General features: G+C 39.3%; 1 protein-coding gene across 3 annotated transcripts in view; it reads right to left on the reverse strand.

Annotated features, from left to right (window-relative positions):
- Positions 1-21,152, reverse strand: part of CBLB (Cbl proto-oncogene B) — a 118,107-nt gene that overhangs the window by 37,696 nt on the left and 59,259 nt on the right. For all 3 annotated transcript variants that reach the window (XM_062623896.1, XM_062623895.1, XM_062623894.1), the window contains exons 5-9: positions 12,908-13,064; positions 9,367-9,488; positions 7,074-7,211; positions 5,488-5,575; positions 3,046-3,177 (exon numbers count right to left, since the gene is read on the reverse strand). In XM_062623896.1, coding sequence (XP_062479880.1) covers positions 3,046-3,177; positions 5,488-5,575; positions 7,074-7,211; positions 9,367-9,488; positions 12,908-13,064 — 637 coding nt within the window. The remainder of the gene's footprint in view (positions 1-3,045; positions 3,178-5,487; positions 5,576-7,073; positions 7,212-9,366; positions 9,489-12,907; positions 13,065-21,152) is intronic.

The raw sequence follows: 21,152 nt of genomic DNA on the forward strand, positions 1-21,152 counted from the left end.
TCTTTTGCATTTTAATCTAGAAAATGCAGATGAGCTTTAAGGCATGCAGTGCATTCACTGAAGAACATGTATACAGCGCATCACAGCTGCAACATTACCATCACTCAGCAATACCCATACAGAACATCTCACACTACAAACATTTTTGACGTGTTTAAGTAACAAACCAGGACTTTACCACATTTCCAGTAAATTAGGTAAAACAAGGAGCTATTTTCACATGTTATCAGGAAAAAGAATCGTTTGAATTTTAACTTCTAAGTGATATAATGTGCTAAATGGTTTCCAAGCAGCCGTATTTCCATTCCTTTTACTCATTTCAGAGGTATTTTTTCCTCATCAGAAGTAATCAAAAAGCCTTTAAAGTAGATTTCAGCCTATAATGAACAAAAATATCAGAGAAGTCTTTCAAGCACTAAGAAAGATCTTTTCCCATCAAGAGGCATGACACAGATTTGAATTAAAAAAAAAGCCCTGAAGTTTTGAGGGATCAAGATAATTCAATCTGAATTCAGATATCACAGCATGTCATATTTATAGTCAGAGAGACAGCTAGAAAGATACAAACACCAGAATTAATTCTAAATAAGCTACCTCTCCTGAAATATCACCAAGCAAGCACAGCTTTTTGTTTTCTCAGATATAGGAACAGCTTTGATTTTCTTTTTCTAGCATTATTTTTATCTTGATACTTGCCAGTCTTACTAAACTGACAGATGATTTTCCAGTTTGTGCAAGAACCGTATCCCAAGGCCAGAGAGCTATAAATGGTGTCTCCTGACAACAGTCACGTCTATTTGCATGGTTAGCTCTGGATTTTCATTTTGTATGAAGAGATGTATGTAATCTACTTTTAACAGCCTTGCACCCTAATTACACAGCCTTGTCAACACCCCTTAATACTTCAAAGAGTGTCTCCTCCAAGTTATATGTAACGGAAGTCCTCCCTTACTCAAAGAATTCCTTACAGTTTCGTTTTCTACAATGAGCCTTAAGATGAGGAATAGAGCTTTTAATGTTCAAGGCTTTCTTCTATCTGTGTTGTCAAATAGTTCTGTACTAGCAGCTTCCTTCCTTTCTTCTGAAGAACACTGTTCCCCCCAATACACTGGGTAACCAATCACAGCAGAAGAGACTTGAGTTCCACAGTATGAATACAACTGCGAAATTAAACCTGAGCTCCGAGATGTCTATGTGAACACACGTTTGTCCATGCCCACAGAACGATTATTGAGGACACTGACAGAGTAGCTATTACGAACCTCACAATGCAGCACACATGCCCATATGCTTTTAGAATGAAGTCCCGACATGCAGTTTTTAGACAAGCACAGACTTCTGTGGAAGGAAATTACATTTTACTGCTATTGCATAATGCAAAGAGTAAACAGCTAAACCAAGTCTTACTTGAGAGACTGATCTCCACACAGGTGAACAACTCAATCCGCCTTAGGAGTCTATGGCAGATCTAATGTTGCTTACTCAATTTTTTCTGCTTAGTGAAAACATCTGTATAGGACCTCTTGAGGCATATCTAATGAGCAATTATGCTGCCAATTAAACACTAGCCCACCAGAAGCTTGCAACAGCTGATGCTCTTACAGTGTAATATTTCTCCATTGCCTCAGTAATTATATAAAAGCTAAATCTGTAACATAGCCCAAAAGGTACCTGATCTATTACACCTGGTTGCGATGTTTTCATGAAGCTTGATGTTTTTGAACAACAGTTCTCTGAGCCTAAAATGCTTTGTTGTGTCCTCTTCCTGGATCCTTAGCTATTAGCCAAAGTACTGAGGACCTTAGCGTCTCAAGTCTCCAGAATCAGAGCACATCACTGTCTCAACACTGGAACATGCTGCTATCATGCAGTGAGACATCCAGCAATCAAAAGTAAAAAGGTTTCAGTCTGACAATCAGAATGAAACTGGTAAGAACAGAGAAAGGATACTCCTGAAATGAGAAATACTGTTCCAGCGCAGCAGCTGCTGAGCACTGAAACAGACATTCTTATTTGGGTATGTCTAAAATGAAATTTCCTCAGAATTTCCGATCTGTGGGCAACTTGAAAGATTTGTGTTTGGAGCATCAAACTCCACTTTCATAAAGAACACAAAATTGGAAACTAATAACACTCCTTTTCTGGCAAGCTTTAGTGCTAATGGAAAACCAGAATCCTGCCTGAGAATGGAACGATCCTTTCTTCTCCCCACAAAATACAGATAGGAAGAAGAAAGGGGCAAGGGAGGAGGTGGCAGAATTGATTCAATTTAGAAGCACCTATTAAGGGGAAGTCAGAAATTGTAAAAAGCAGGAGGCATTCCTCTTTACTTTCATTTTTAAGCCAAGCACTTGTTAACTGCACTGACCTAAAGGCACCAGTCCTCCCTTTTCCCAGACCAGTATGTCCATGAGCAGGATGAACAAAACACACCAACCTGTGTCACCAGGAAGTCTGTGGTTTCTTAGGATATTCTGTAAATCACATCCAGAGATCAGAGTTTCCCCTCTATTCAATCTCTTACCCCAACAACTGGCTAAAACTAGGTGGTTTAGTGCTTTATGTATTGCTAACATGAAATGCAAGAATCCTAAGCTTGTTTTGCCACAGGTCATTTCTTTACCTGCGCTACTGACCGAATCCTCTCACCAAAGACATCTTACCTCCTTATAAAACACTGTCTCAGTTAAAGTTAACCACTCCCAGCTGCTACCTGTGCCTTTTGAATCTATCATGAAGTGACCTGGTCACTGAATTGGCACCAAATGCCCAGCTTTCACTGTCTGAGGGGATACTGCACTCAGGAAATCCACTTAACAGCTATCAGCAAATGGCCTTGGCAAGCATAAAAGTCCAGATTTTAACCACTCCTGGAACTTTACTTTTTACAGATTTTGGTCCACAAAATAAAAAGCTTGTAATTTTAAATATATATGTCCTTGAACCCTCTCACTGAGTACCTGGAAAAGTAAACACATACCCACACTGTAAAGAGGATGTAGCAGAAATACACCCTCTTCTCCACTAACTGAACTACGACAGTACCTGCCACGCTGTAAGACAAGAAGTGCACATAAGGTGTCCACAAGGCTCTATCTTCACATCCTTGTCATTCTCTGCACAGATTTTACACAGCTGGAAAGTGGAACCCATTTCACAGTACAATTCATACTGCTCCTGTAACAAAAAAAGTCATGGTTATTCTTTTCCCCTGATTTGTTCACAAAGAATATACTTAAGCACCAGTAGTGACAAACATTTCTGAGACCCCTGTTTTCCATTCCACTTTACTCATTAGTCAAGGAAACTGTTGCTACTGATCTATTTAAAAGCCACACTAAGGTTACTGAAACAGCTTACTATTTTGCTTCTTTAAACCTGTGATATACCACAATACATTCTACAAAAGGAAGTTTATAATATCTGTGCTTATTAGGTTTTCTACAAACTTCTCACGTGTATGCCTTGTGTAGCAGTTATCCTGCTTTTCCTTGGTTGCAGTTAAGAATAAGATAACTAACAAATGGCTGTGAGAAATTAAGGGATAAATGGGAACAAAACTGGGATTTCCTTTTCTAGGTACAAGTTTCAGACTAGTAAAAGTTATTGAATTGAAAGCAGACAAGCAAGAGGGCTTTCTACCTACATCAAATATGCAGTACGGTAGTATAGTTAACTGAAGTAAACAACATCTGTGAAGCAAGTATGGCAATACCCCTCAGGATAACTTGGCAACAGCATTCAGCACTTTGTATCCTTACAAGATCAACAGGAAGATACAAGAATACCTTCAGGAGAAATAAATAATAGATAAAACTCGAGTCCAGAATAGTTTTCTAGAACTAGGTATTGTTGAGGAACTGCCAATTAAATGCATTTGTGTAGAAACCCAGTTTTTTTAGTCTTGGAAAACAAAAATAACATTGGAAAGCTTAAAATAAGTAGAATCCAGGTTACAGGAAAATAAACAGCTACTGCTGAGTAAAGGGAGAGGATATGAGGCTAAGAAAAAGAGAAAAGAAAAGAGACAGCTCATATCTGCAGCTGTAGTCAGTCTGTACTGCTTATGGTAGAGCTCTCACAAAGAATCCATCCGCAGCAAACTAGCCCTGCAGCCACTTTTATATCATCTTTTCGTAACTTAAGCAGCTCTAGCAACAGCTTTAAACTACTGCAGCTCTATGTTATCTAAGACAGCATTCATGTAGTTCAGACAGTTGAATTACCATGAGAATTAACTAATGGTGTGCTCACAACTACAAGTTCAGAGGCAGCTGGAGTCATTCCGTGAATTCAAAGCACAAGATGATTGGCTTGGGAAGAACAAGGTAATCACTGAGACTGTCTAAGCTGCTTTTCCTCTCCTTGAGGGAAAGTAAGGATATGGGGCTAGAAAATTATGCAACACAAACATCTGATATCTCTGCATTACTCTTTCATTACTATTTTAAGACTGGAGGAAAAAGTAGTCGGAGAAATAGAAGTACCCAGATTTCCTTCAGGTAATTCTTTTTAAGACCTCTCTTACTTAGGAAACAGATATTTTCATGATGGTATTTGTGCTAATGCCAGAGATGATAACAAATACTTCTTTCCTAAAATATTTCTGGAGATGAAATGTATGTAGAGCACTCAGAATTACACAAGATTCAGCAGGTCATCCAGTCTGCTCTGAAGAAACAGAAGGCCATGTGAAACAGTATGGCTTCGGTCTAGTCTGATGTCTTTCCCTGACCATAACCTCAAGTCTTCGAGGTGCTTTTGTCACGAAAAATGTCCTACACAGCATACCGCAGCCTACTAGGGTTAATTTCAGCACCATTTTTCATCAAGCATTTGTCTTGGGGTGGCTACCTCCTATTACTTGAGCATCAAACACGTGCACATTAGTTGATCAGATCATCATTTAACAAGACAACAAAGACATCTAGGTATCCTAATATTCTCTGCAAAGTGGCTCCCTTTAGACAGATAGTTTTTTTTCTGTTGCTTCTCCCCGATCTCTCTTTTAATTTGCACAATAGACAGAGAAGACAGGCGAGAGATGCTGGAACCAGTATCTTTGTGAATAAATGAACTATACTTTTCCTCCTGGAGATGTCCAACTACCACTGCTATTCAGGTTTCAAAACTACCTTTTGATCTTGATTTTATTTCTGTATTCCCATCTGCTATTAGCAAGGTAACACCAAGCTACACAAACCTGCAGCATCAATAACAGTTATTAAAGATTTTTCTGACAACACATTTCTCACTTGGAAGAAGCTTATAATAACCAAACTTTCCAAGACATGCCATCTGCATCACCATCAGCTCTAGAGTTTAAAGAGCTATTGCCCTTTTCTTCATCTAAGACCCTGCATCAGCAACATATTTTCACTCTTATGAATTTGTTTCTCACATTTTAATAAAATCTTATTATCACTGCTAGATGGGATACTAAGGGAAGTGATGATTAAAAAATGACTGAAAAACTCTGCGACATACCTGCGTGACTTTTATGTGGTCATGGGGCGTGGGTTCACATAATCCCGTCAAATCAGGATTATAACTTCGTCCATCAGGGAACAGATAGCTGCATCACAAGAAGATTGTTATAAATATGCACGTTGCTTTACCTTTATTAGCCAAATACTACCTATGAAAATTTGAAGGGGCAGAATAAGTTACAGTAGGCATTAACTAAAACACATTAGCTTTCCTCAGCCATCTTTATCACCTTTTGGGTGCAACTGAATTGCTACATTCTGCTACAGGCTCAAGTCCATTCGCAAAAGCACAGGCAAGATTTTGGAATCAAATTCACAGACAGCACCAGCATGCATCTGAGCTTTGATTAGCAGATAGCTTTCTGGAGGTAGCACTATTTTAGGTCTTCACAGCAAGCTTATACTTGCACATGTTCATAGTGGCCTCTCCACTGAAAGCATGATGCTCGGCGTCTCTACAGACTATTTCAAGTAATGGAGCAGAACAGAAGGTAACACACATTTTTGTACAGCTGTATGTAGTATGATACATATAAAAACATGTATCTGTAAAAAATATTACATATGTCTATATCTGCATATTATGACAAGAATCTACACTGAAGATCCAAGATGCAGACCAAGAACCAATGTGAGCATTTCAACCCTGTGAGAAACCAGAGACACTAAGTTGTTCTCTATCCAGATCTTTGTTACCTCTGACTTGAAAGTCATTTTGTTAAGTAACACAGTGAGAAAGTTATATTTACATCGGATATGAAAACTATACTCTGAATAAATATTCTCAGCTCTAGTTTTCGTTTGCTTGGTTTCTGTCAAGTAGAAGCACTGCCATAAGTGTGTTTGTTGTTACCGGTATGAAATCATCATGCCTGGAAAAACACTACTGGACCATGCAGGACTGGGGAAAATTGCAAGATTGTAAAGGGTTTCTCAATCTTTTCTTGAGAACTGATCAATTTCCCCTCCCCACTTTTTCTTCCCCCATTATGATGATGTGGATATATCAAAACATGTATCCTAGCGAAAAGATTCTGACAACCAGAATTTGTCTGTTACTTCAGCCAACCTAGGAAGAATGTACTACTTCTCCATATAAGCTTAGACTCTTAAAATTATAAATCTCTTTAGTAAGCTACTGGTACCTGGAAAACGTTCTGGGTGTACAATATATAAAAAAGCTATTACATAGCTTTCAGATTATTGTCCAGAGTTAGACATATGAGTAACTGGTAGAAGTAATAGTTCACTAAGTTTAAGTGCACTTGGGACTCTTATGGGAGGAGGGTGGGAGAGGTGGAAGGGGCAGAAGGGAGGAATCAGTGTGACAGCTGACTGGCATTAATTTTCTCCTGGAATTTACCTGCTATGAGATATGGCTTTGGTTAACTTTCATTAACTTTGGTTAACTGGAAACAAGTGTTTTTTCAAATGAAAGGGATAGTCCTTAAACTTCAAAGGAATGCTAGACACCATATCCAGGTCCTCTATTTTAAAGATCTTTAATATATAACCATATGAGCATTAGAAGAACAAGGATATCAGGATTTCTTATCTAAGGTGACTATAGGAATTTGTACTTACAATCCTTCCCGGCTGCCATCAATCAAAGCTTGAAACAGAGGCTTATTGTGAGGTATGGTCTGCAATATGTTCCCATCACCAGTCACATATCCAATGGCCCACTGTCCCAGGCGAGTGCAGCTCAGTCTGAAAATGTAGCTTGATAAAAACAGGATGAATAAGAAGTCAGTGTTGATCAGAGTTCCACAAAACAGTGAAGAAAGCAAGGCTGGCCTGTGGCGAAGACACTGAATTAGGTCTCTGCTGCTTGGTCTTTGTGTAACCTTATATAAACCTACATCTTTTACTCTGCAAGTTTCTCATGGGCAGAAATAAGGCAACACTAGCACCCTACCCCCAGCTTTTAATTTGCTTGCTTTTTGGTTCTCAAAGTGACAGCTGCATGTTCACTGTGAACAGTCCCATTATATACCTTTCGGCATGCCATAAACCTTTCCAAGAACAGTGTATCATATTATCAAGTCTCTACAGCTACAACATATGCCTATTGTGCATACGCAGGCCAATAGCCTCAACGAGCAAAGGGGAAACCTAAAACGTTTTTAGGTGCAACACAAATGTGAATGGTGAATAATAAAAACTGCTCTAGTAGCGAGGTTAATTTTGTGTGTACCAAAGGAGGTTAACAAGACGGAAGAAATATCACTCCCACGTCAAAAAATACCAGATAATACCAGCCTAACTGGTCTTGGAACTTACATAGTTCTGTGTATTACAGGTGGTAGCTGGCAGTATACATAACGCAGGCAGAGAGCACAGAAGGAGGAAAAGGAAGATTATAGGCAATAGTATGGAGCGCAGATTTAGTTCTTCTTGCTGAAAACTGTAATCCCTTTCATGTCAGACACCACCTTATATGCAAAAACCTCACTCAGAAAATAATCCCACAGTGAAATACCACAAAATCCATTTGTTTATTAGAAAGAGCAGCTTTTCTTAATTATGTATCCATTATTTATTTCCTTCCAAACTGTTTAAAATGAGAAATCTTAGCCTCCCTGAAGTCTGGTACAGCTCTTACAACCTTTAATAAGGCAAACATTACACTGAAGTAGTAACTGTTCATTTGAACAGAATCTTGTAATTTCCAGGATGTTTTAGACAGATTAAAAAAAAAGCAATTTCGCTTCCTATCTCCTCTTTCACACTCCAGCATTTCACCTGAGCCATTCAGAAAGCAATCTTCTGATATTCAATAGAAAGCTATCTTAAAAGTAACTCTCCATTTACAAGGAACATAAAGGCAACTTTGTATAATTTCTCTATCATTTCTCTTATAATGACAGAATCAGAATCAATAGTAGAGAAAATGCTAAGTATAGCAACCACTCTCAAAATCCACCTAGTTATCCGATTTCCATTGTAGTGTTCATGAATACCAAACTAAAAATCAGTGTTACTCTACTGGAACCACAGGATACTTGTAAACATACACTTGATCCATCGGGTAACTTAACAAGAGACAATATATTGTTTGCTAAAAAGCAAAAGAAACCAAGTACAGAATACAAGTATAACTGTTGCTAGACTTCTCCAACGATCCACTTTTAACTATGTTAACATGTGATCCTGCAGCAAAGTTAGACTACCAGGCATCAGAGAAAAAAGCATTGTAACTAAAGGGGAAAACTATCAAAATAAAAGTTATAGGATTAAATACACTAATACATTTTTATTTCTCTGATCTAAGTGAAGAAAAAAACAGGACAAAAGAAGTGGCATAAGGGGTAAAAGTTCAGTTTAAATAATTCAGTATGCATAGCACCACACAGAAATTACTCAAACCCAATACATGTCATGATATTTAATCTGACTTTTTTTTCTTCTAGAGGCAGTTTGTGATATAGAAACATTACTGGTAAAGATAAACAAGGGAACATAAAAGGAGCACATAAGCACCAATTAAATTAATAATGTAAGTGTGCTACCATGAAAGATGTAATATGTTCTCTACTTCACTACTAAGCAACAATTCAAGATAATTGTTGAAAAGAAAATTTTCTAACATGCTTTTCAAGAATGCATTGCTGCTTGTAACTAATTCAGAAGGAAGGAAAAGCAATGGAATTTCATTTTTTTCTGTTTAATTGCACTTAGACTTCCATGTCCTAATATCTTTTTTTTTTTTGCTTCCTAGCATTGTAGAAGAATTATGATTACATGGTTACAAATTTCTCTCTTGTAACCAGGGAGTGTAAGCATCATGCAATATAGAAGCATGAACCTAGAATAATTATGTAGTTTCTGAGACAGCAAGTTAATTTGTAAAGCAATAACCAGCAAACCCTCTCACCTCCCAGGCTTAGTGCTGTATTTCTGCAACCTGGCTTTCACTTCATCGTATGTGAGGAATGCCATGTACCCAGGATGCGTCACAGCCAAGAAGTTCCAATTCCTTAAGATTGAACCCCATGGCTAGAAAGAGAAGACAAGCAGTTAAGAAGATGCAGCCAGGTAATTATGTATTTCTAATAAAACTCAAGTCAGTTTGTCAGAGGCTTACAGTGCCTCAGCTTCAGCTGAAAAATACACACTTTTGGTTAAGGTCTGAAGATTGCACTGCATCCAAGCTTTGCTACAAGGGCTCCTTCAGAAGGATTACTCCAAGAACATCAAACGTAAATTTCTGGATAAAGAGTTTGAACACCTTAAATTTAAGGGATCTCCACTTTGAGGCTATACAGAACATTAGACATCATGTGTAGTTCAAACCTAGAGTACGGCTCCACTGATGATTTCATAAAACCACAAATAAGCCTATCCTTGAGAGGTCCTGAGGCACTTTTGAAGTTAATTATAAGTAACACTATCAAATGAAACCTAATAAAGCAACTAATTTGAGATGTCGTTCCTTCTCTTATTCTCTACTTCTTAATTTCTTCAGTTACCATAATGGTATTAGAGCCAGAAACAGAACAAATATTGACAGCGCTTCACAATAGTCTTTGCTGACTTGAATAGCAAATGCTTCAGAAAACCCAGTGAGATGTGCCTGATATGCTATCACTTTGAAGAATACAGAAAGAACAGTCCCTTACTGTAAATGGTGTTTTTTTAGTGGTAGATTAATACCACTTCCTAGCATTGGAATAGCTAGCAATTTCTAGCATATTAGGTGTTCACTGCCAGCATTTGAAGAGGCAAGAAACTGCCTCTGAACGGTTGCCCTAACTAGATCAAAATGGGGCTGAGCTCTGCCCCTTTCACTATACCACCACTGACACTTCCTTCACAAAACCTCAATGTTCTTTCTCCTTAAGTATACAGTTCTAAATCAAAAAGGGTGATCAAACAGTTGGTATTTTGATGTTTAGCTGCAACATGGTAATATAAAGGCTTGCTACAACATGTTATAAAATAAATTCAAGTAGTGTGCAAATTTTTTGGTTAATCACAATCATCAAGCTTCTAAGTTGTCAGCAGCCAGTATCTTCCTCAAATGCTTGGACTCTCTCTAGAGTATTACACTACTGCCATGCCTAGAAAATGATATGACAGTACAAGTAAAAATCACAGGGCAAGAGCTCATAGCTTGCATTGTGCACACAAACAATAAGAGTATTACAAAAGCACATTAGTTAAATGGGAAAAGATTTGTACTCTTTCTCTTCTATGGAAATAGCTTTGCACAAAAGACCAACCTAACTGAACATGTTAACAGTGACAGAATGAAGTTCCTCTCCTTCAAAGCATCTACATATTATGCCATGCTAACTTTATCTCTCATCTTAGAACCCAGCACTTAAGAGCTGCGCATGCATACAGCGGGGAGGCAGGGGGAGCAACTTCACTTTTACAGGATCTCTGTAAAGAGTAGCTTTGCCGCCTTCTGTGAGTAAGCATCATTATAAACGTAGCTTTTCTGTAACACAACCCACAGTTGGCAAAACAGTATTCTGATTACTTAAAACAACTGGGATCGTCTCTCCGTGGGCGTACGCGCACGTAGTCACAGAAGCTGTAAAGCTAGAGAAGTAAAATGTTCCCTCTGGGAGAGGCTCTCAGACCAAGTTCAGTGCAAGTTCACTTCAACAGTTAGGCAGCTTCACACCAGTGGGCAGTCTGCTTAGCAAGAAGTCTCTCTCTGCTTCTTTGTTCAATCAGAAGTTAAGCCTAACCAGTCTTCCCTCCTTACATGCATCAGTACTGCTGATATACTATTGCTAGCACAAGTCATGGTAATGAACAAACTCACAACAGCCTCACAAATAAACTCATGCAGACATTCACTGCCTTACATAGCAAGGAAAACAGATCTCATTTGTGTCGTCTGTCTTGACATTTAGCTCAACCTATAGGACCCCACATAGGGTCAGAACAAACTGTTATTTCTCAGATCACTGACTTCTCAATTTTATATTTGACGTACAGAGTTAAAGAAAACCAACCAACCAAGCCACCCCTGTTGTTATTTGTAAGCAGGATGCTTGGAGTTGGGGAATAAATCCTCCAGAAACAATCTTCAGTTCATTCCAGAGTGAGGTATGTTGCAGCCAACGGGCCTCAGACATTTCGCAGGCAAGTCTGAGATAAAGATTTGGGCTTCATTACTAACCTGACTACCGTATTAGTTTGCCAGATACTAAATAAAGAAGGAGAAAGTTTGACAGAGTAGGGATTGATCCCAAGGCAGCAATGTTCAGACAGGAATGCTTCATCATATCAAGCTCCACATAAAGGGGTTTTGCTAAACCAGCATAAAGTACAATGATCTGTATTCTCTAGTTTATAATTGAATCTAAAAGAACCCCTAGAGTTTTGTTCAAACCAGCATAACCTGTGTGTTCTAGTAAGTGACTAATGTTTGTGGTTAAATTACACAGAGAGATTACTTGCACCATAACATTTTCAAATGCGATATGGTTTTGACTCAGAATGGAGATGATATCAAAATTCTAAACTAAACCCATTAATCACCGCCTGCAAAATCTTAATGTCAGCTTCATAAATGGCACCCTTTTCCGTAATAGCAACACCAAGAAACCTAAACAGAGGTGATCAGAGAATAACATGGAAAGCAAAACAAACACATGGCCCAGGCTTTGGCATTAAATTAGTATCTATCTCCAGCAGGCTAAAGAACAATCACTGAATCATAGAATCATTTAGGTTGGAGAAGACCTTTAAGATCAAGTCCAACTGTTAACCTAGCCCTGCAAAGTTCACACTAAACCACACTGACAACCCTTTCAGTGAAGATATTTTTCCTAATATCCAATCTAAAACTACGCTGGTGCAACTTGAGGCTGCGCATCAGTTTATCACTGTACACCGTAAAGACAGCAAATGCTCAGATAAATGGCTGTATACCTCACAGATTTCTATACCCAAAAGAGTCAAATTCAGACTCAATACATCTAATACAAATGCACATCACCATAGCCTTCTATATCCATGTATGTTCTGTAGAGGGGACACGAAGTTAACAGAGGCATGTAACATACATACAAGTTTATTTCAGGTAAGCATTACCTAGTAACGATTATACAATTAATGCTATTCTCAAAGATAGTCCCTTAAGGGCAACAAAATGTTCACAAAAAAAGGTCAGACCTACATTTAGCCTGAAAGTCACATTCAGCTTTTCTTACGTGGTTGTAGATAAACTTCTTGTAACTATATATAGGTAAGAAAGCACAATGAAAACACAAGTAAAACTTAGATAAGTACCTTCAGGACAGAGTTTCTAGGAATGCTTTTATGAACAATGAAAAATAAGTAAGCAGAGAACAAAGATACTGTAATCATGCTAAATACGTGCAGAAATGAGGGGGATGTTGCTAAACGTTTTTACTTTTTCAGGTGTAGGTGTTGATGCCCCAAGCAGATCTTACCTGAAATAACCTAGTGAAGATATCAAATTCAAAAATCGAAATGTAGTCATTGCAGGTCAAATCAATAGTTGATTTAAGGGCCATTGCTTCCAAACCAGAGCTTATCTGATGAACTTCATGAAGGCACTGCCTGAACACTTTCCATGGCACTATAGTCCTGTGACAGGGGTGGAAATAATAAAATTAATAAAACCACATATGTAAGAGGATAGCTTATTTAGACATCAGAAGTGAACTTTTCAGAAACAGACACTGATTTGGTTTCCCTACAGACACACACAAAAAAAAACCTTTAAACCCCCAGCAACACACAACAAAATCCACAAGTTCTCTGAAAGCAGCCCAAGTAAATGAAAGAACAGTTTGGTCAAACAGAGTGTCAGTTATTTTACAATGATAAATATCGAAGCTTCCTTAGGAGGACAATAAAAAGAACACTGCAGAAACTGAAATGCCCCACACCAAGCAGGTAGGAGCCAATCTCACACCTTCTTAAAGATCATGTAAGGATCAGCTCCATGCTTCGGAAGAAGCTCCCTTCTTCACAATCTCTTCTCTCAGAATGATGAGCATCAATTTAGTACCTACTGCAATAACGTTTTTTAATAGCTAAAGCTCAAACACTGGTCAAGTAACACAACATCAACCAACCAGAGACCACTGATACCGATCCAAGGCCTGTCACAGCCCATGACAGTTACATGACTATTAGAAGACACATCTTCTCAGATATTCACCTTCACATATACATGGGGAGTATTTTCAGACAGTACTGAATGAGGGAAAAGATCGGAAATCAGAAGAGAAAGAAATGAAAATTATCCTAGAATCACAGAATAGTTTGGGTTGGAAAGGACCTTAAGATCATCCAGTTCCAACCCCCCTGCCATGGGCAGGGACACCTCACACTAAACCATGGCACCCAAGGCTCTGTCCAACCTGGCCTTGAACACTGCCAGGGATGGAGCATTCACAACCTCCCTGGGCAACCCATTCCAGTGCCTCACCACCCTCACTGGAAAGAATTTCCTCCTTATATCCAATCTAAACTTTCCCTGTTTCAGTTTTAACCCGTTACCCCTTGTCCTGTCACTACAGTCCCTAATGAAGAGTCCCTCCCCAGCATCCCTATAGGCCCCCTTCAGATACTGGAAGGCTGCTATGAAGTCTCCACGCAGCCTTCTCTTCTACAGGCTGAACAGCCCCAACTTCCTCAGCCTGTGTTCATACAGGAGGTGCTCCAGCCGCTGATCGTCCTTGTGGCCTCCTCTGCACTTGTTCAAACAGCTCCATGTCCTTTTTATGTTGAGGACACCAGAACTGCACACAATGCTCCAGGTGAGGTCTCACAAGAGCAGAGCAGAGGGGCAGGATCACTTCCTCTCTAACACAAAGCCACGTTCTGCCAAATTCAGTTTCTATTTACATAGAGATAACGCAGGTTAGTTATTTTGCCAACCAAGTGCTTGTATGTGGAATCTGTCATGAGAATGATCACTTGAAAACGCTCCATTTTGTTACTCAAAACTATGAGAAATTGTTCAATAGCAATTCTTCTTCTCCTGTCATTAGGGTCAGATCCAATTTCTGCAAAGCTGTAACACCTTCTTTTTAACAAGTTCTGCTTCCCATTGAGAGCAGATTCTATGCTATTTTTAAGGCATTTTAATTAACCAAAATACAACCAATAAGCAACTCTTAACCACTCTACAACTATTTTCAGGACTTAACATCTCACACAGTCATAGCAATATTTTGTTAGTAACTGCTAAAATACCAAAAGGAACAGGCCTCACAAACTCAATGTTTTCTGCAATTTTTGTTAGTTCACATTGCCCTATTCTTCAAAGAGCTAAAATATTTTGTTCCAGTTTTCCTTACAATTTTCGTACGTGGAAATGCATATTACTTGGTAGTACAGTATGAGGAGTGGGGGGACAAGACCCACTGACTGCATTAAGTATCTGACTAGATTAAGCTGCTCCTGCAGAATAAATATTACGCCGTTAACATGAATTTAAACAAGTAGTCATGTGAAGTTCAGCACTAAAGACAGGCTCCTGTATTTCTACCACATTTGTAAGTGCAAAGAGATCTACTTGCTACTGGAAGGCTTATAATGAGAAAGTCAAATGATAAAATATGAAGTTTAATAGATCCCAGCAGATACTTTCATCTGTGTACGAAAAACAGGAAACCACAAAGCGCTGAAGAGAGATCCCACATCAGATGCCCTTTGAGAAAGAATGCACATCAAATTTTGATTATGGTAAAGAGAGAATGGAACACAGCACTGAGTTCAGAGAACAAAGTTGGGAAACATCAGTGCTGCTGCGGTGTTAGAGTTGTTTTAGTGCAAGTGCTCACTGCTTATGTAGTTCCTGTAACTGTGGCTCTGAAGTGTTTTCTGATTCCCATTGCAAACCACCCTAAATGGTAACAGCGCTGGGGGGATGCTGAAATTGAGCTAGAAAATGCAACTGGGTTTTCTTTGTGGGTTGGGTTTTTTTTTGTTGTTTGACTTGCTTTTTGAGGGGGGAAGGCAGGGCTGGGGGGTAGGTTTGTTTTTGGGGGCTTTTTTTAAACAGTTAAAACAATACCCCTTAAATAAAAGCCAGCAGAACCTCTATCAGGAATGGTTATAGCCGCACTATACCTTAAGAACTTGTTTTCCATGCCCCGCCTGAGACAGCTTAATGAAAACATGATCATTACATGCAATTAAGACGTAGGATTTTTTGATATTCAGTAATAGCCTGCACGCCCAAAATGCCACCAACAAAACCCAAAACAAGTACCTTCAGAAGAATATGTTTTTAGAGCCCTGTTGGCTAATACTTTGGCTAAAACAAAAGCCAGATGTTGGGAAATGAGCAATGAGCTAATGAAATAACACAGACATTTATTCTGTGGGACTTCTCCAAGAACAAGCGACTGAAAAGATGGCAGCTCCCATTTAAAGTTCACTAACTTCAGCAGGTATTTGCTGCAGCTTCATGCAATAGGTCTTTCCTTTTTCATTTTCTTAAATAAAGGTGAGAATTGGTTGTTGGAACACATCAACTCCTATTTCTCAGTAGCTACTTTTATACTACTATAAAAGTACTATGCTAGTACTATCCTATATTACTTTTATGCAGCTATCATTCCTAAATACTTTGAAACAGCATCAGCCAGGGGTCATTTCTCCCCCAGCGTCTCTCATTGCGGGCAGAACACACTCACTCAATATGAGGGTGTTACTGAGATTTCACAAAGTGAAGGAATCCGAAACATCCTCTCCTCCTGCTCCCACAGCACTGAGATGCAGTGACCTTTCAGGCACACTGAGAAACACCCTCCTCAGGCAGAGGTCTAGGAGGAGAGCACGCAGAACGCCTCCCACAGTGACGAGGGTGCGAAAGAGGCTTTCGTAGGTGGCTGGTGAGCCAAGTTTCTGTTTGAGTTAATGTTTCACTGGTGTTGCTTTCTTGTGTTTTAGGACATATACAGCTTTTGAAGGCACCTTTTCATTATTCACATCCAAAGAGTTAGTTATGGGATTAACCGAAGCAAGGTTGAGACCTGGACCATCCTAGTTAACAGCATATGCTTAGACTGGGTTTAAATACAGACTTCTTTCTTTTAAACATGAAAAAAACAAACAAAAAAAAACCCAAAATAAAACCCAAAAAACCCACAACAAACCCAAACAATACAGCCCCCCAAAAGCCAACAACCTTACTAGAAAGGAAAGATCAGATGCTGTTTTGCAGTGAAATACTGCCTGCAGCATTCAGTTCCCGAACGATAGAAGGTATCTCCTGTGAATACCTTCAGTGATCTTAGTCCTTGTGATATTTGTTGCATCCTGCCCTAATGATACCCTGCACTAGATGCTGGCAGGTAGTCTGCACATGCCTCATGCGATTAGGCTGACTTGCGGACACTTGTTTAGGAGATGAGTTAGTCAGCTCTGCTACAGCTCATCAGAAAGATGAGATTTGACATCCTGGTAACATTAGTTCTCCACAGAATTAGGTTAAGGAAGCGCAGTGTCTCAGTATTCCACGTATGTAATTGTACTTACATAAGCTATTCCTTGCAGTAGGGTGCACATGACTCCCACAGAGACAATGTTCTGGGGAGCATCTCAGGTGAGAGGGTGGTACTGCACAGTGACTGGACTTCCCTCAAATGTTGCCTGCTTATTTAAGAGTCCTGTCAACAATCCTAAAACAAGCCATTCTCCCCCAAACCCCTCAAAATGATACCACTGCTCATCACTTCTTCTGCAACAATAAAACTGAAGAATGGTGAAGTCAAAAAACTTCTGACTGAAGGATGAGCTTTTAAAATAATACTTCTATATAGGGTGGTATCTACTTACTATCACTGCCGCACAAAGTGAAGTGTTACCCTATGATCTTGAAAAGTGTTTTAAACATCACCCACACAACTTCTGTGTGCCTAAGGGAGAAGGATTAGTGACCAACATGTAATTTTGAAGCAATTTATCAGAGGAATTTAGGTCTTGACTTCCCTCCTGTCCTGATCACGTGTACATGGGATCTTATGAAACTTCCTGATGTTGCTGCATTATTAAAAATTATATTATTATAAATATATTGAAAATTATATTATTATAAAAAACCTGGAAAGGAAGCAAATCTTTTCTGAGTGCAGAGTGCAGCACTTCAGCAGAACCGGAGAGATGAAGCTATTCTGGAATGTCAAGTGACCCTGCTCCGTTTGAAGCAGTGCAGACCACAAGTATGTCTAAGAAGGTAAACATGAACCTGTGGAACTTACAGTGAACATTTCTGTCTGTGAAACCTCTCTCAAACGCTGCCAGAAAATGTAACGTGAAAAGGGCACTGCTGTGTCCAGAGCAAATACTGACCCAGAGAGAAACAACATCCTTTGCAAGTCTGCAGTGAGCAATGTGGGTTTTGGTTTATCACCACTGACCAGAGCCTTCTCTTAAGACTGCTGCTTCAGTTTCAAGTGAAAGGCAACATCTTTTCACTGCTTCTGAGCTGCAGAATAAACAATTGACACACAAAAGGCTTGAGAAGTTCAGTCCTAAGGGAAAAAAGGAATGCTGCCATATCGTGCCAGTACAATCATTAGTGACATCAAGCAGAGCAAGTATAGATGAATCTAACATGAGAACAGAAAAGGTAAAAGAGAGAAATGAGCCTTATGAAATGGAAAACATATCACAAAAAATATCCACTTCCAAAGCCACATAACTGGACATTGCTGGAGAGACAGCAAGTCAGTACTTCCTTAAGGGACACAGGAAGACCGCGTTTCCTGAAGTGTCCCCAAAGGGATACGCTTACATGTGTATTTCCAGCTCTGATCTCTAACCCCAAATGCAAAGCACACTTACGCTTTTGCACGTCCTTTTATACTTAAAAGGCTGCCTCGCCACTGAGAATCTGTTCTCCTGTCTCACAATCTTGTGTGCTAACTATTACATCTTTCTTTTCTCTATCCTTCGTGCCATTTTACCTTCTTGGCCACCCAGAATAGCCATGAAGACCATTGTCCTTTTGTTTATTAATCCTATCTTGCAACCTTCCCTTCACTAGCTCTTCTCTATAGCATCACCTATGTTCTTGTTCAAACTTATCTCACATTTGTACAGAAAAGATCTTGTAAGATTTATATCTCACTAGCACCCAGGAAATGGTACCTTCTGCCTCTAGCTCAGAGTTTTAAGCAAGGGTACCAATAAGCCTGTTTCTCGTATTGCCACGTCACCCAAGGAAGGAATCATTCTCTAAAAGCCCCATTCCCTGTTAAGTTTGTTTGGCAGAAGACCTGCCTTGATGGTGATGAAGGCAACAGCACTCACATCACTGTCTTGCTTCTTTCATCTCTATCTTTGGCTTCCCTTAACTCATGCTTGAAGCTCTCTGGCCCAGGACCACCTCTTCAGTTGATACTTTTACAGTGATTCAGGCAATGGTAGGGCTGTTGGGCACTATCAGTAGAAAGAACAGGAAATCAAGTAATAAATAAAGGGGATCAACAAGGTGTTTAAACCTAGCTTATCTGATGATTCACTTTGACAGCTAAATGTTTTCAACTAAAGCTGTGCATTGTGGCCTGCCTGTTTTACTGCTTTTCCTCTGAACCCAAGCCACAGAGGCTATATCAGTTCTACCCTGAGCCCAAAAGCACTGACCACAGCAGAACCACAACTACTCCAAATTTAGAACATTAATCTGCCCAACTGCTACTGACAAATCAATAGCCATACTTTTTCCTAAATTCCAATAAAAAAGTAAATACATTTCAAGCCTTAGCTGGAGGTGTGTGTGGGGGGGAAGCATCACAGCATTAAAATAGTAATGTGTTTGACCCTAGTAGTGGAAGGATTTCTACTTCCTCAGAAACTAAAAGGCAGAGGGAAATCAATTTATCTGAGAACAATAACAGAAATGCTTTCAGTTTTTTAAGGTGTCAACATGAAGAACAGAACCTTAAATTAAAATAAACGGCAGAATGATGGAGAACTGACAAATGTAAGGACATTTCCGTTTTGCTGCTGATTCTGCAATGCAAAGACTGCCACAAATCCCAAATCTCAGTAGATACAAAGCTCTGCATAACTTCACTGTAGCATTCAGATTCAGAGGCTGGGAAAAATCTGTTGGGTCATCTCACCCACTGCCTCGGTTCAGGATCACCCCCAGGGGTATTTAGCATGGTCTTGCTCAGAACAAAACTAGCAAAAGATGTAAGGTGCCATTAAAAATGAGCAAGGAGTCAGGGCTAATTAACATCAAGATCTATACAGTGATAAAATGAGGATACTAAAGATGCTTTCAGATTACGTTTTACACGCGTATTGATAACCCACTGGGGGTTGTTGAAGTAAACAAATGTTAACTGCTGATTACATGCTTTATAATTTCACGGTTCCATTTAACATTACTCTTTAGCTGTGCGTTTAACTATCATTTCAGCACAGCTATCATGGTAAACCATGGGTAAAGATTCACCCCACTAAAACCACTTGCTGTCGTATTCCAATAATCAGTACAGAGTCTAAAATCACACCTGTATTTTCCACTTTCCTGCTTTTGAATCTATCAAGCTCTTTCTTGGTATAGACCTTAACCTAAAATCTTGACCATGATCATGGTGTAAAGTTCAAGTCAATTTATTTCTTAGATCTTCTTCAGCAAGCTCCTTTATATAATCTGCTCTTTTTCTCCTCATAGCCTGTGAATATGCCAAAAAGCTCCACATCAGTGCACTCCACTCACTTGGCCTTTGGAAAGTTCTCCCTCATTCCTGTGTTTTCACAAAGCAAATCCAAAATTCTCTCTATTCTCTCATCTCCCTGATAGCTTTCCTCTGTCGGCTTCCTTGACAAAGTCAATACACCAAAACCATCCTGTGCTTTCTTTTTGACTCTACTGAACATCTTACCCCATAATTTGGACACATATTCTGCCTTTCCAGAGAAATCAACTCCTCTATTTCAACCTTCAAACTGCTATTGTCCATGTTCTCCTTCCCCCCACATAATCAAAATCTCATTACCTTGATTTATCAATCCTACCTATACATTCCTAAACACCACATTAGCGTCTCTAGATTCTTTGCAAGCATGGTATCACTTCCAAGGTTTCCCCTTCTCCTCTGAAACGTATGATACTGGTAAATCGTAAAGGCTCTGGCCACTTTCCTCTTTTCGACCTTCTGCCTATGCGAGGGCTGATGATTCCCAGTATCATCATACCTGCTGCTCTCACAAGCATTCTCTCCCATTCAAGCTTCTCTAGCTACTGACATTATTATCTAGAAGTTTTGCAGAGGTGTACCAGAAATGCAGAAGCTGAGGAGGTATTTGAAGGCCACGAACGTGTGAAGTTATCTCAGCACCTTGCTCTGATGTAGCATTCAGATTGCCTGCTGAGTTCTACTTCTGTGTTTTCTACAGAAATTTAAAGAGCAACTGGATAGGTGCTCATCAGAAATAGTTAGCCCAGCTATTTATTTTGCTAAGGAGTCTGAGTCATGCAAACACACACCTGACTAGCTTTAAACACAAAAAGAATGGCTGCATCCTATGATACTAACAACAGGATGAATAACTTAGTTACAGCTGCAGCAAGTTTTGCAGCAAGTGCTCACACAGACAAACGTAGCACAATCAGAAGTTCCCCATTCATTAGGGAAGAGCAGTAAATGAATCAGATACAGACCTATTTTTTTTAACAGCAAAGTGAACTATTGGGAA

This window comes from Pezoporus occidentalis, unplaced genomic scaffold (assembly GCF_034315485.1).
Source record: "Pezoporus occidentalis ecotype Australia unplaced genomic scaffold, CSIRO_AGI_Poc_V1 ctg26, whole genome shotgun sequence".
Taxonomy (NCBI): domain Eukaryota; kingdom Metazoa; phylum Chordata; class Aves; order Psittaciformes; family Psittacidae; genus Pezoporus; species Pezoporus occidentalis.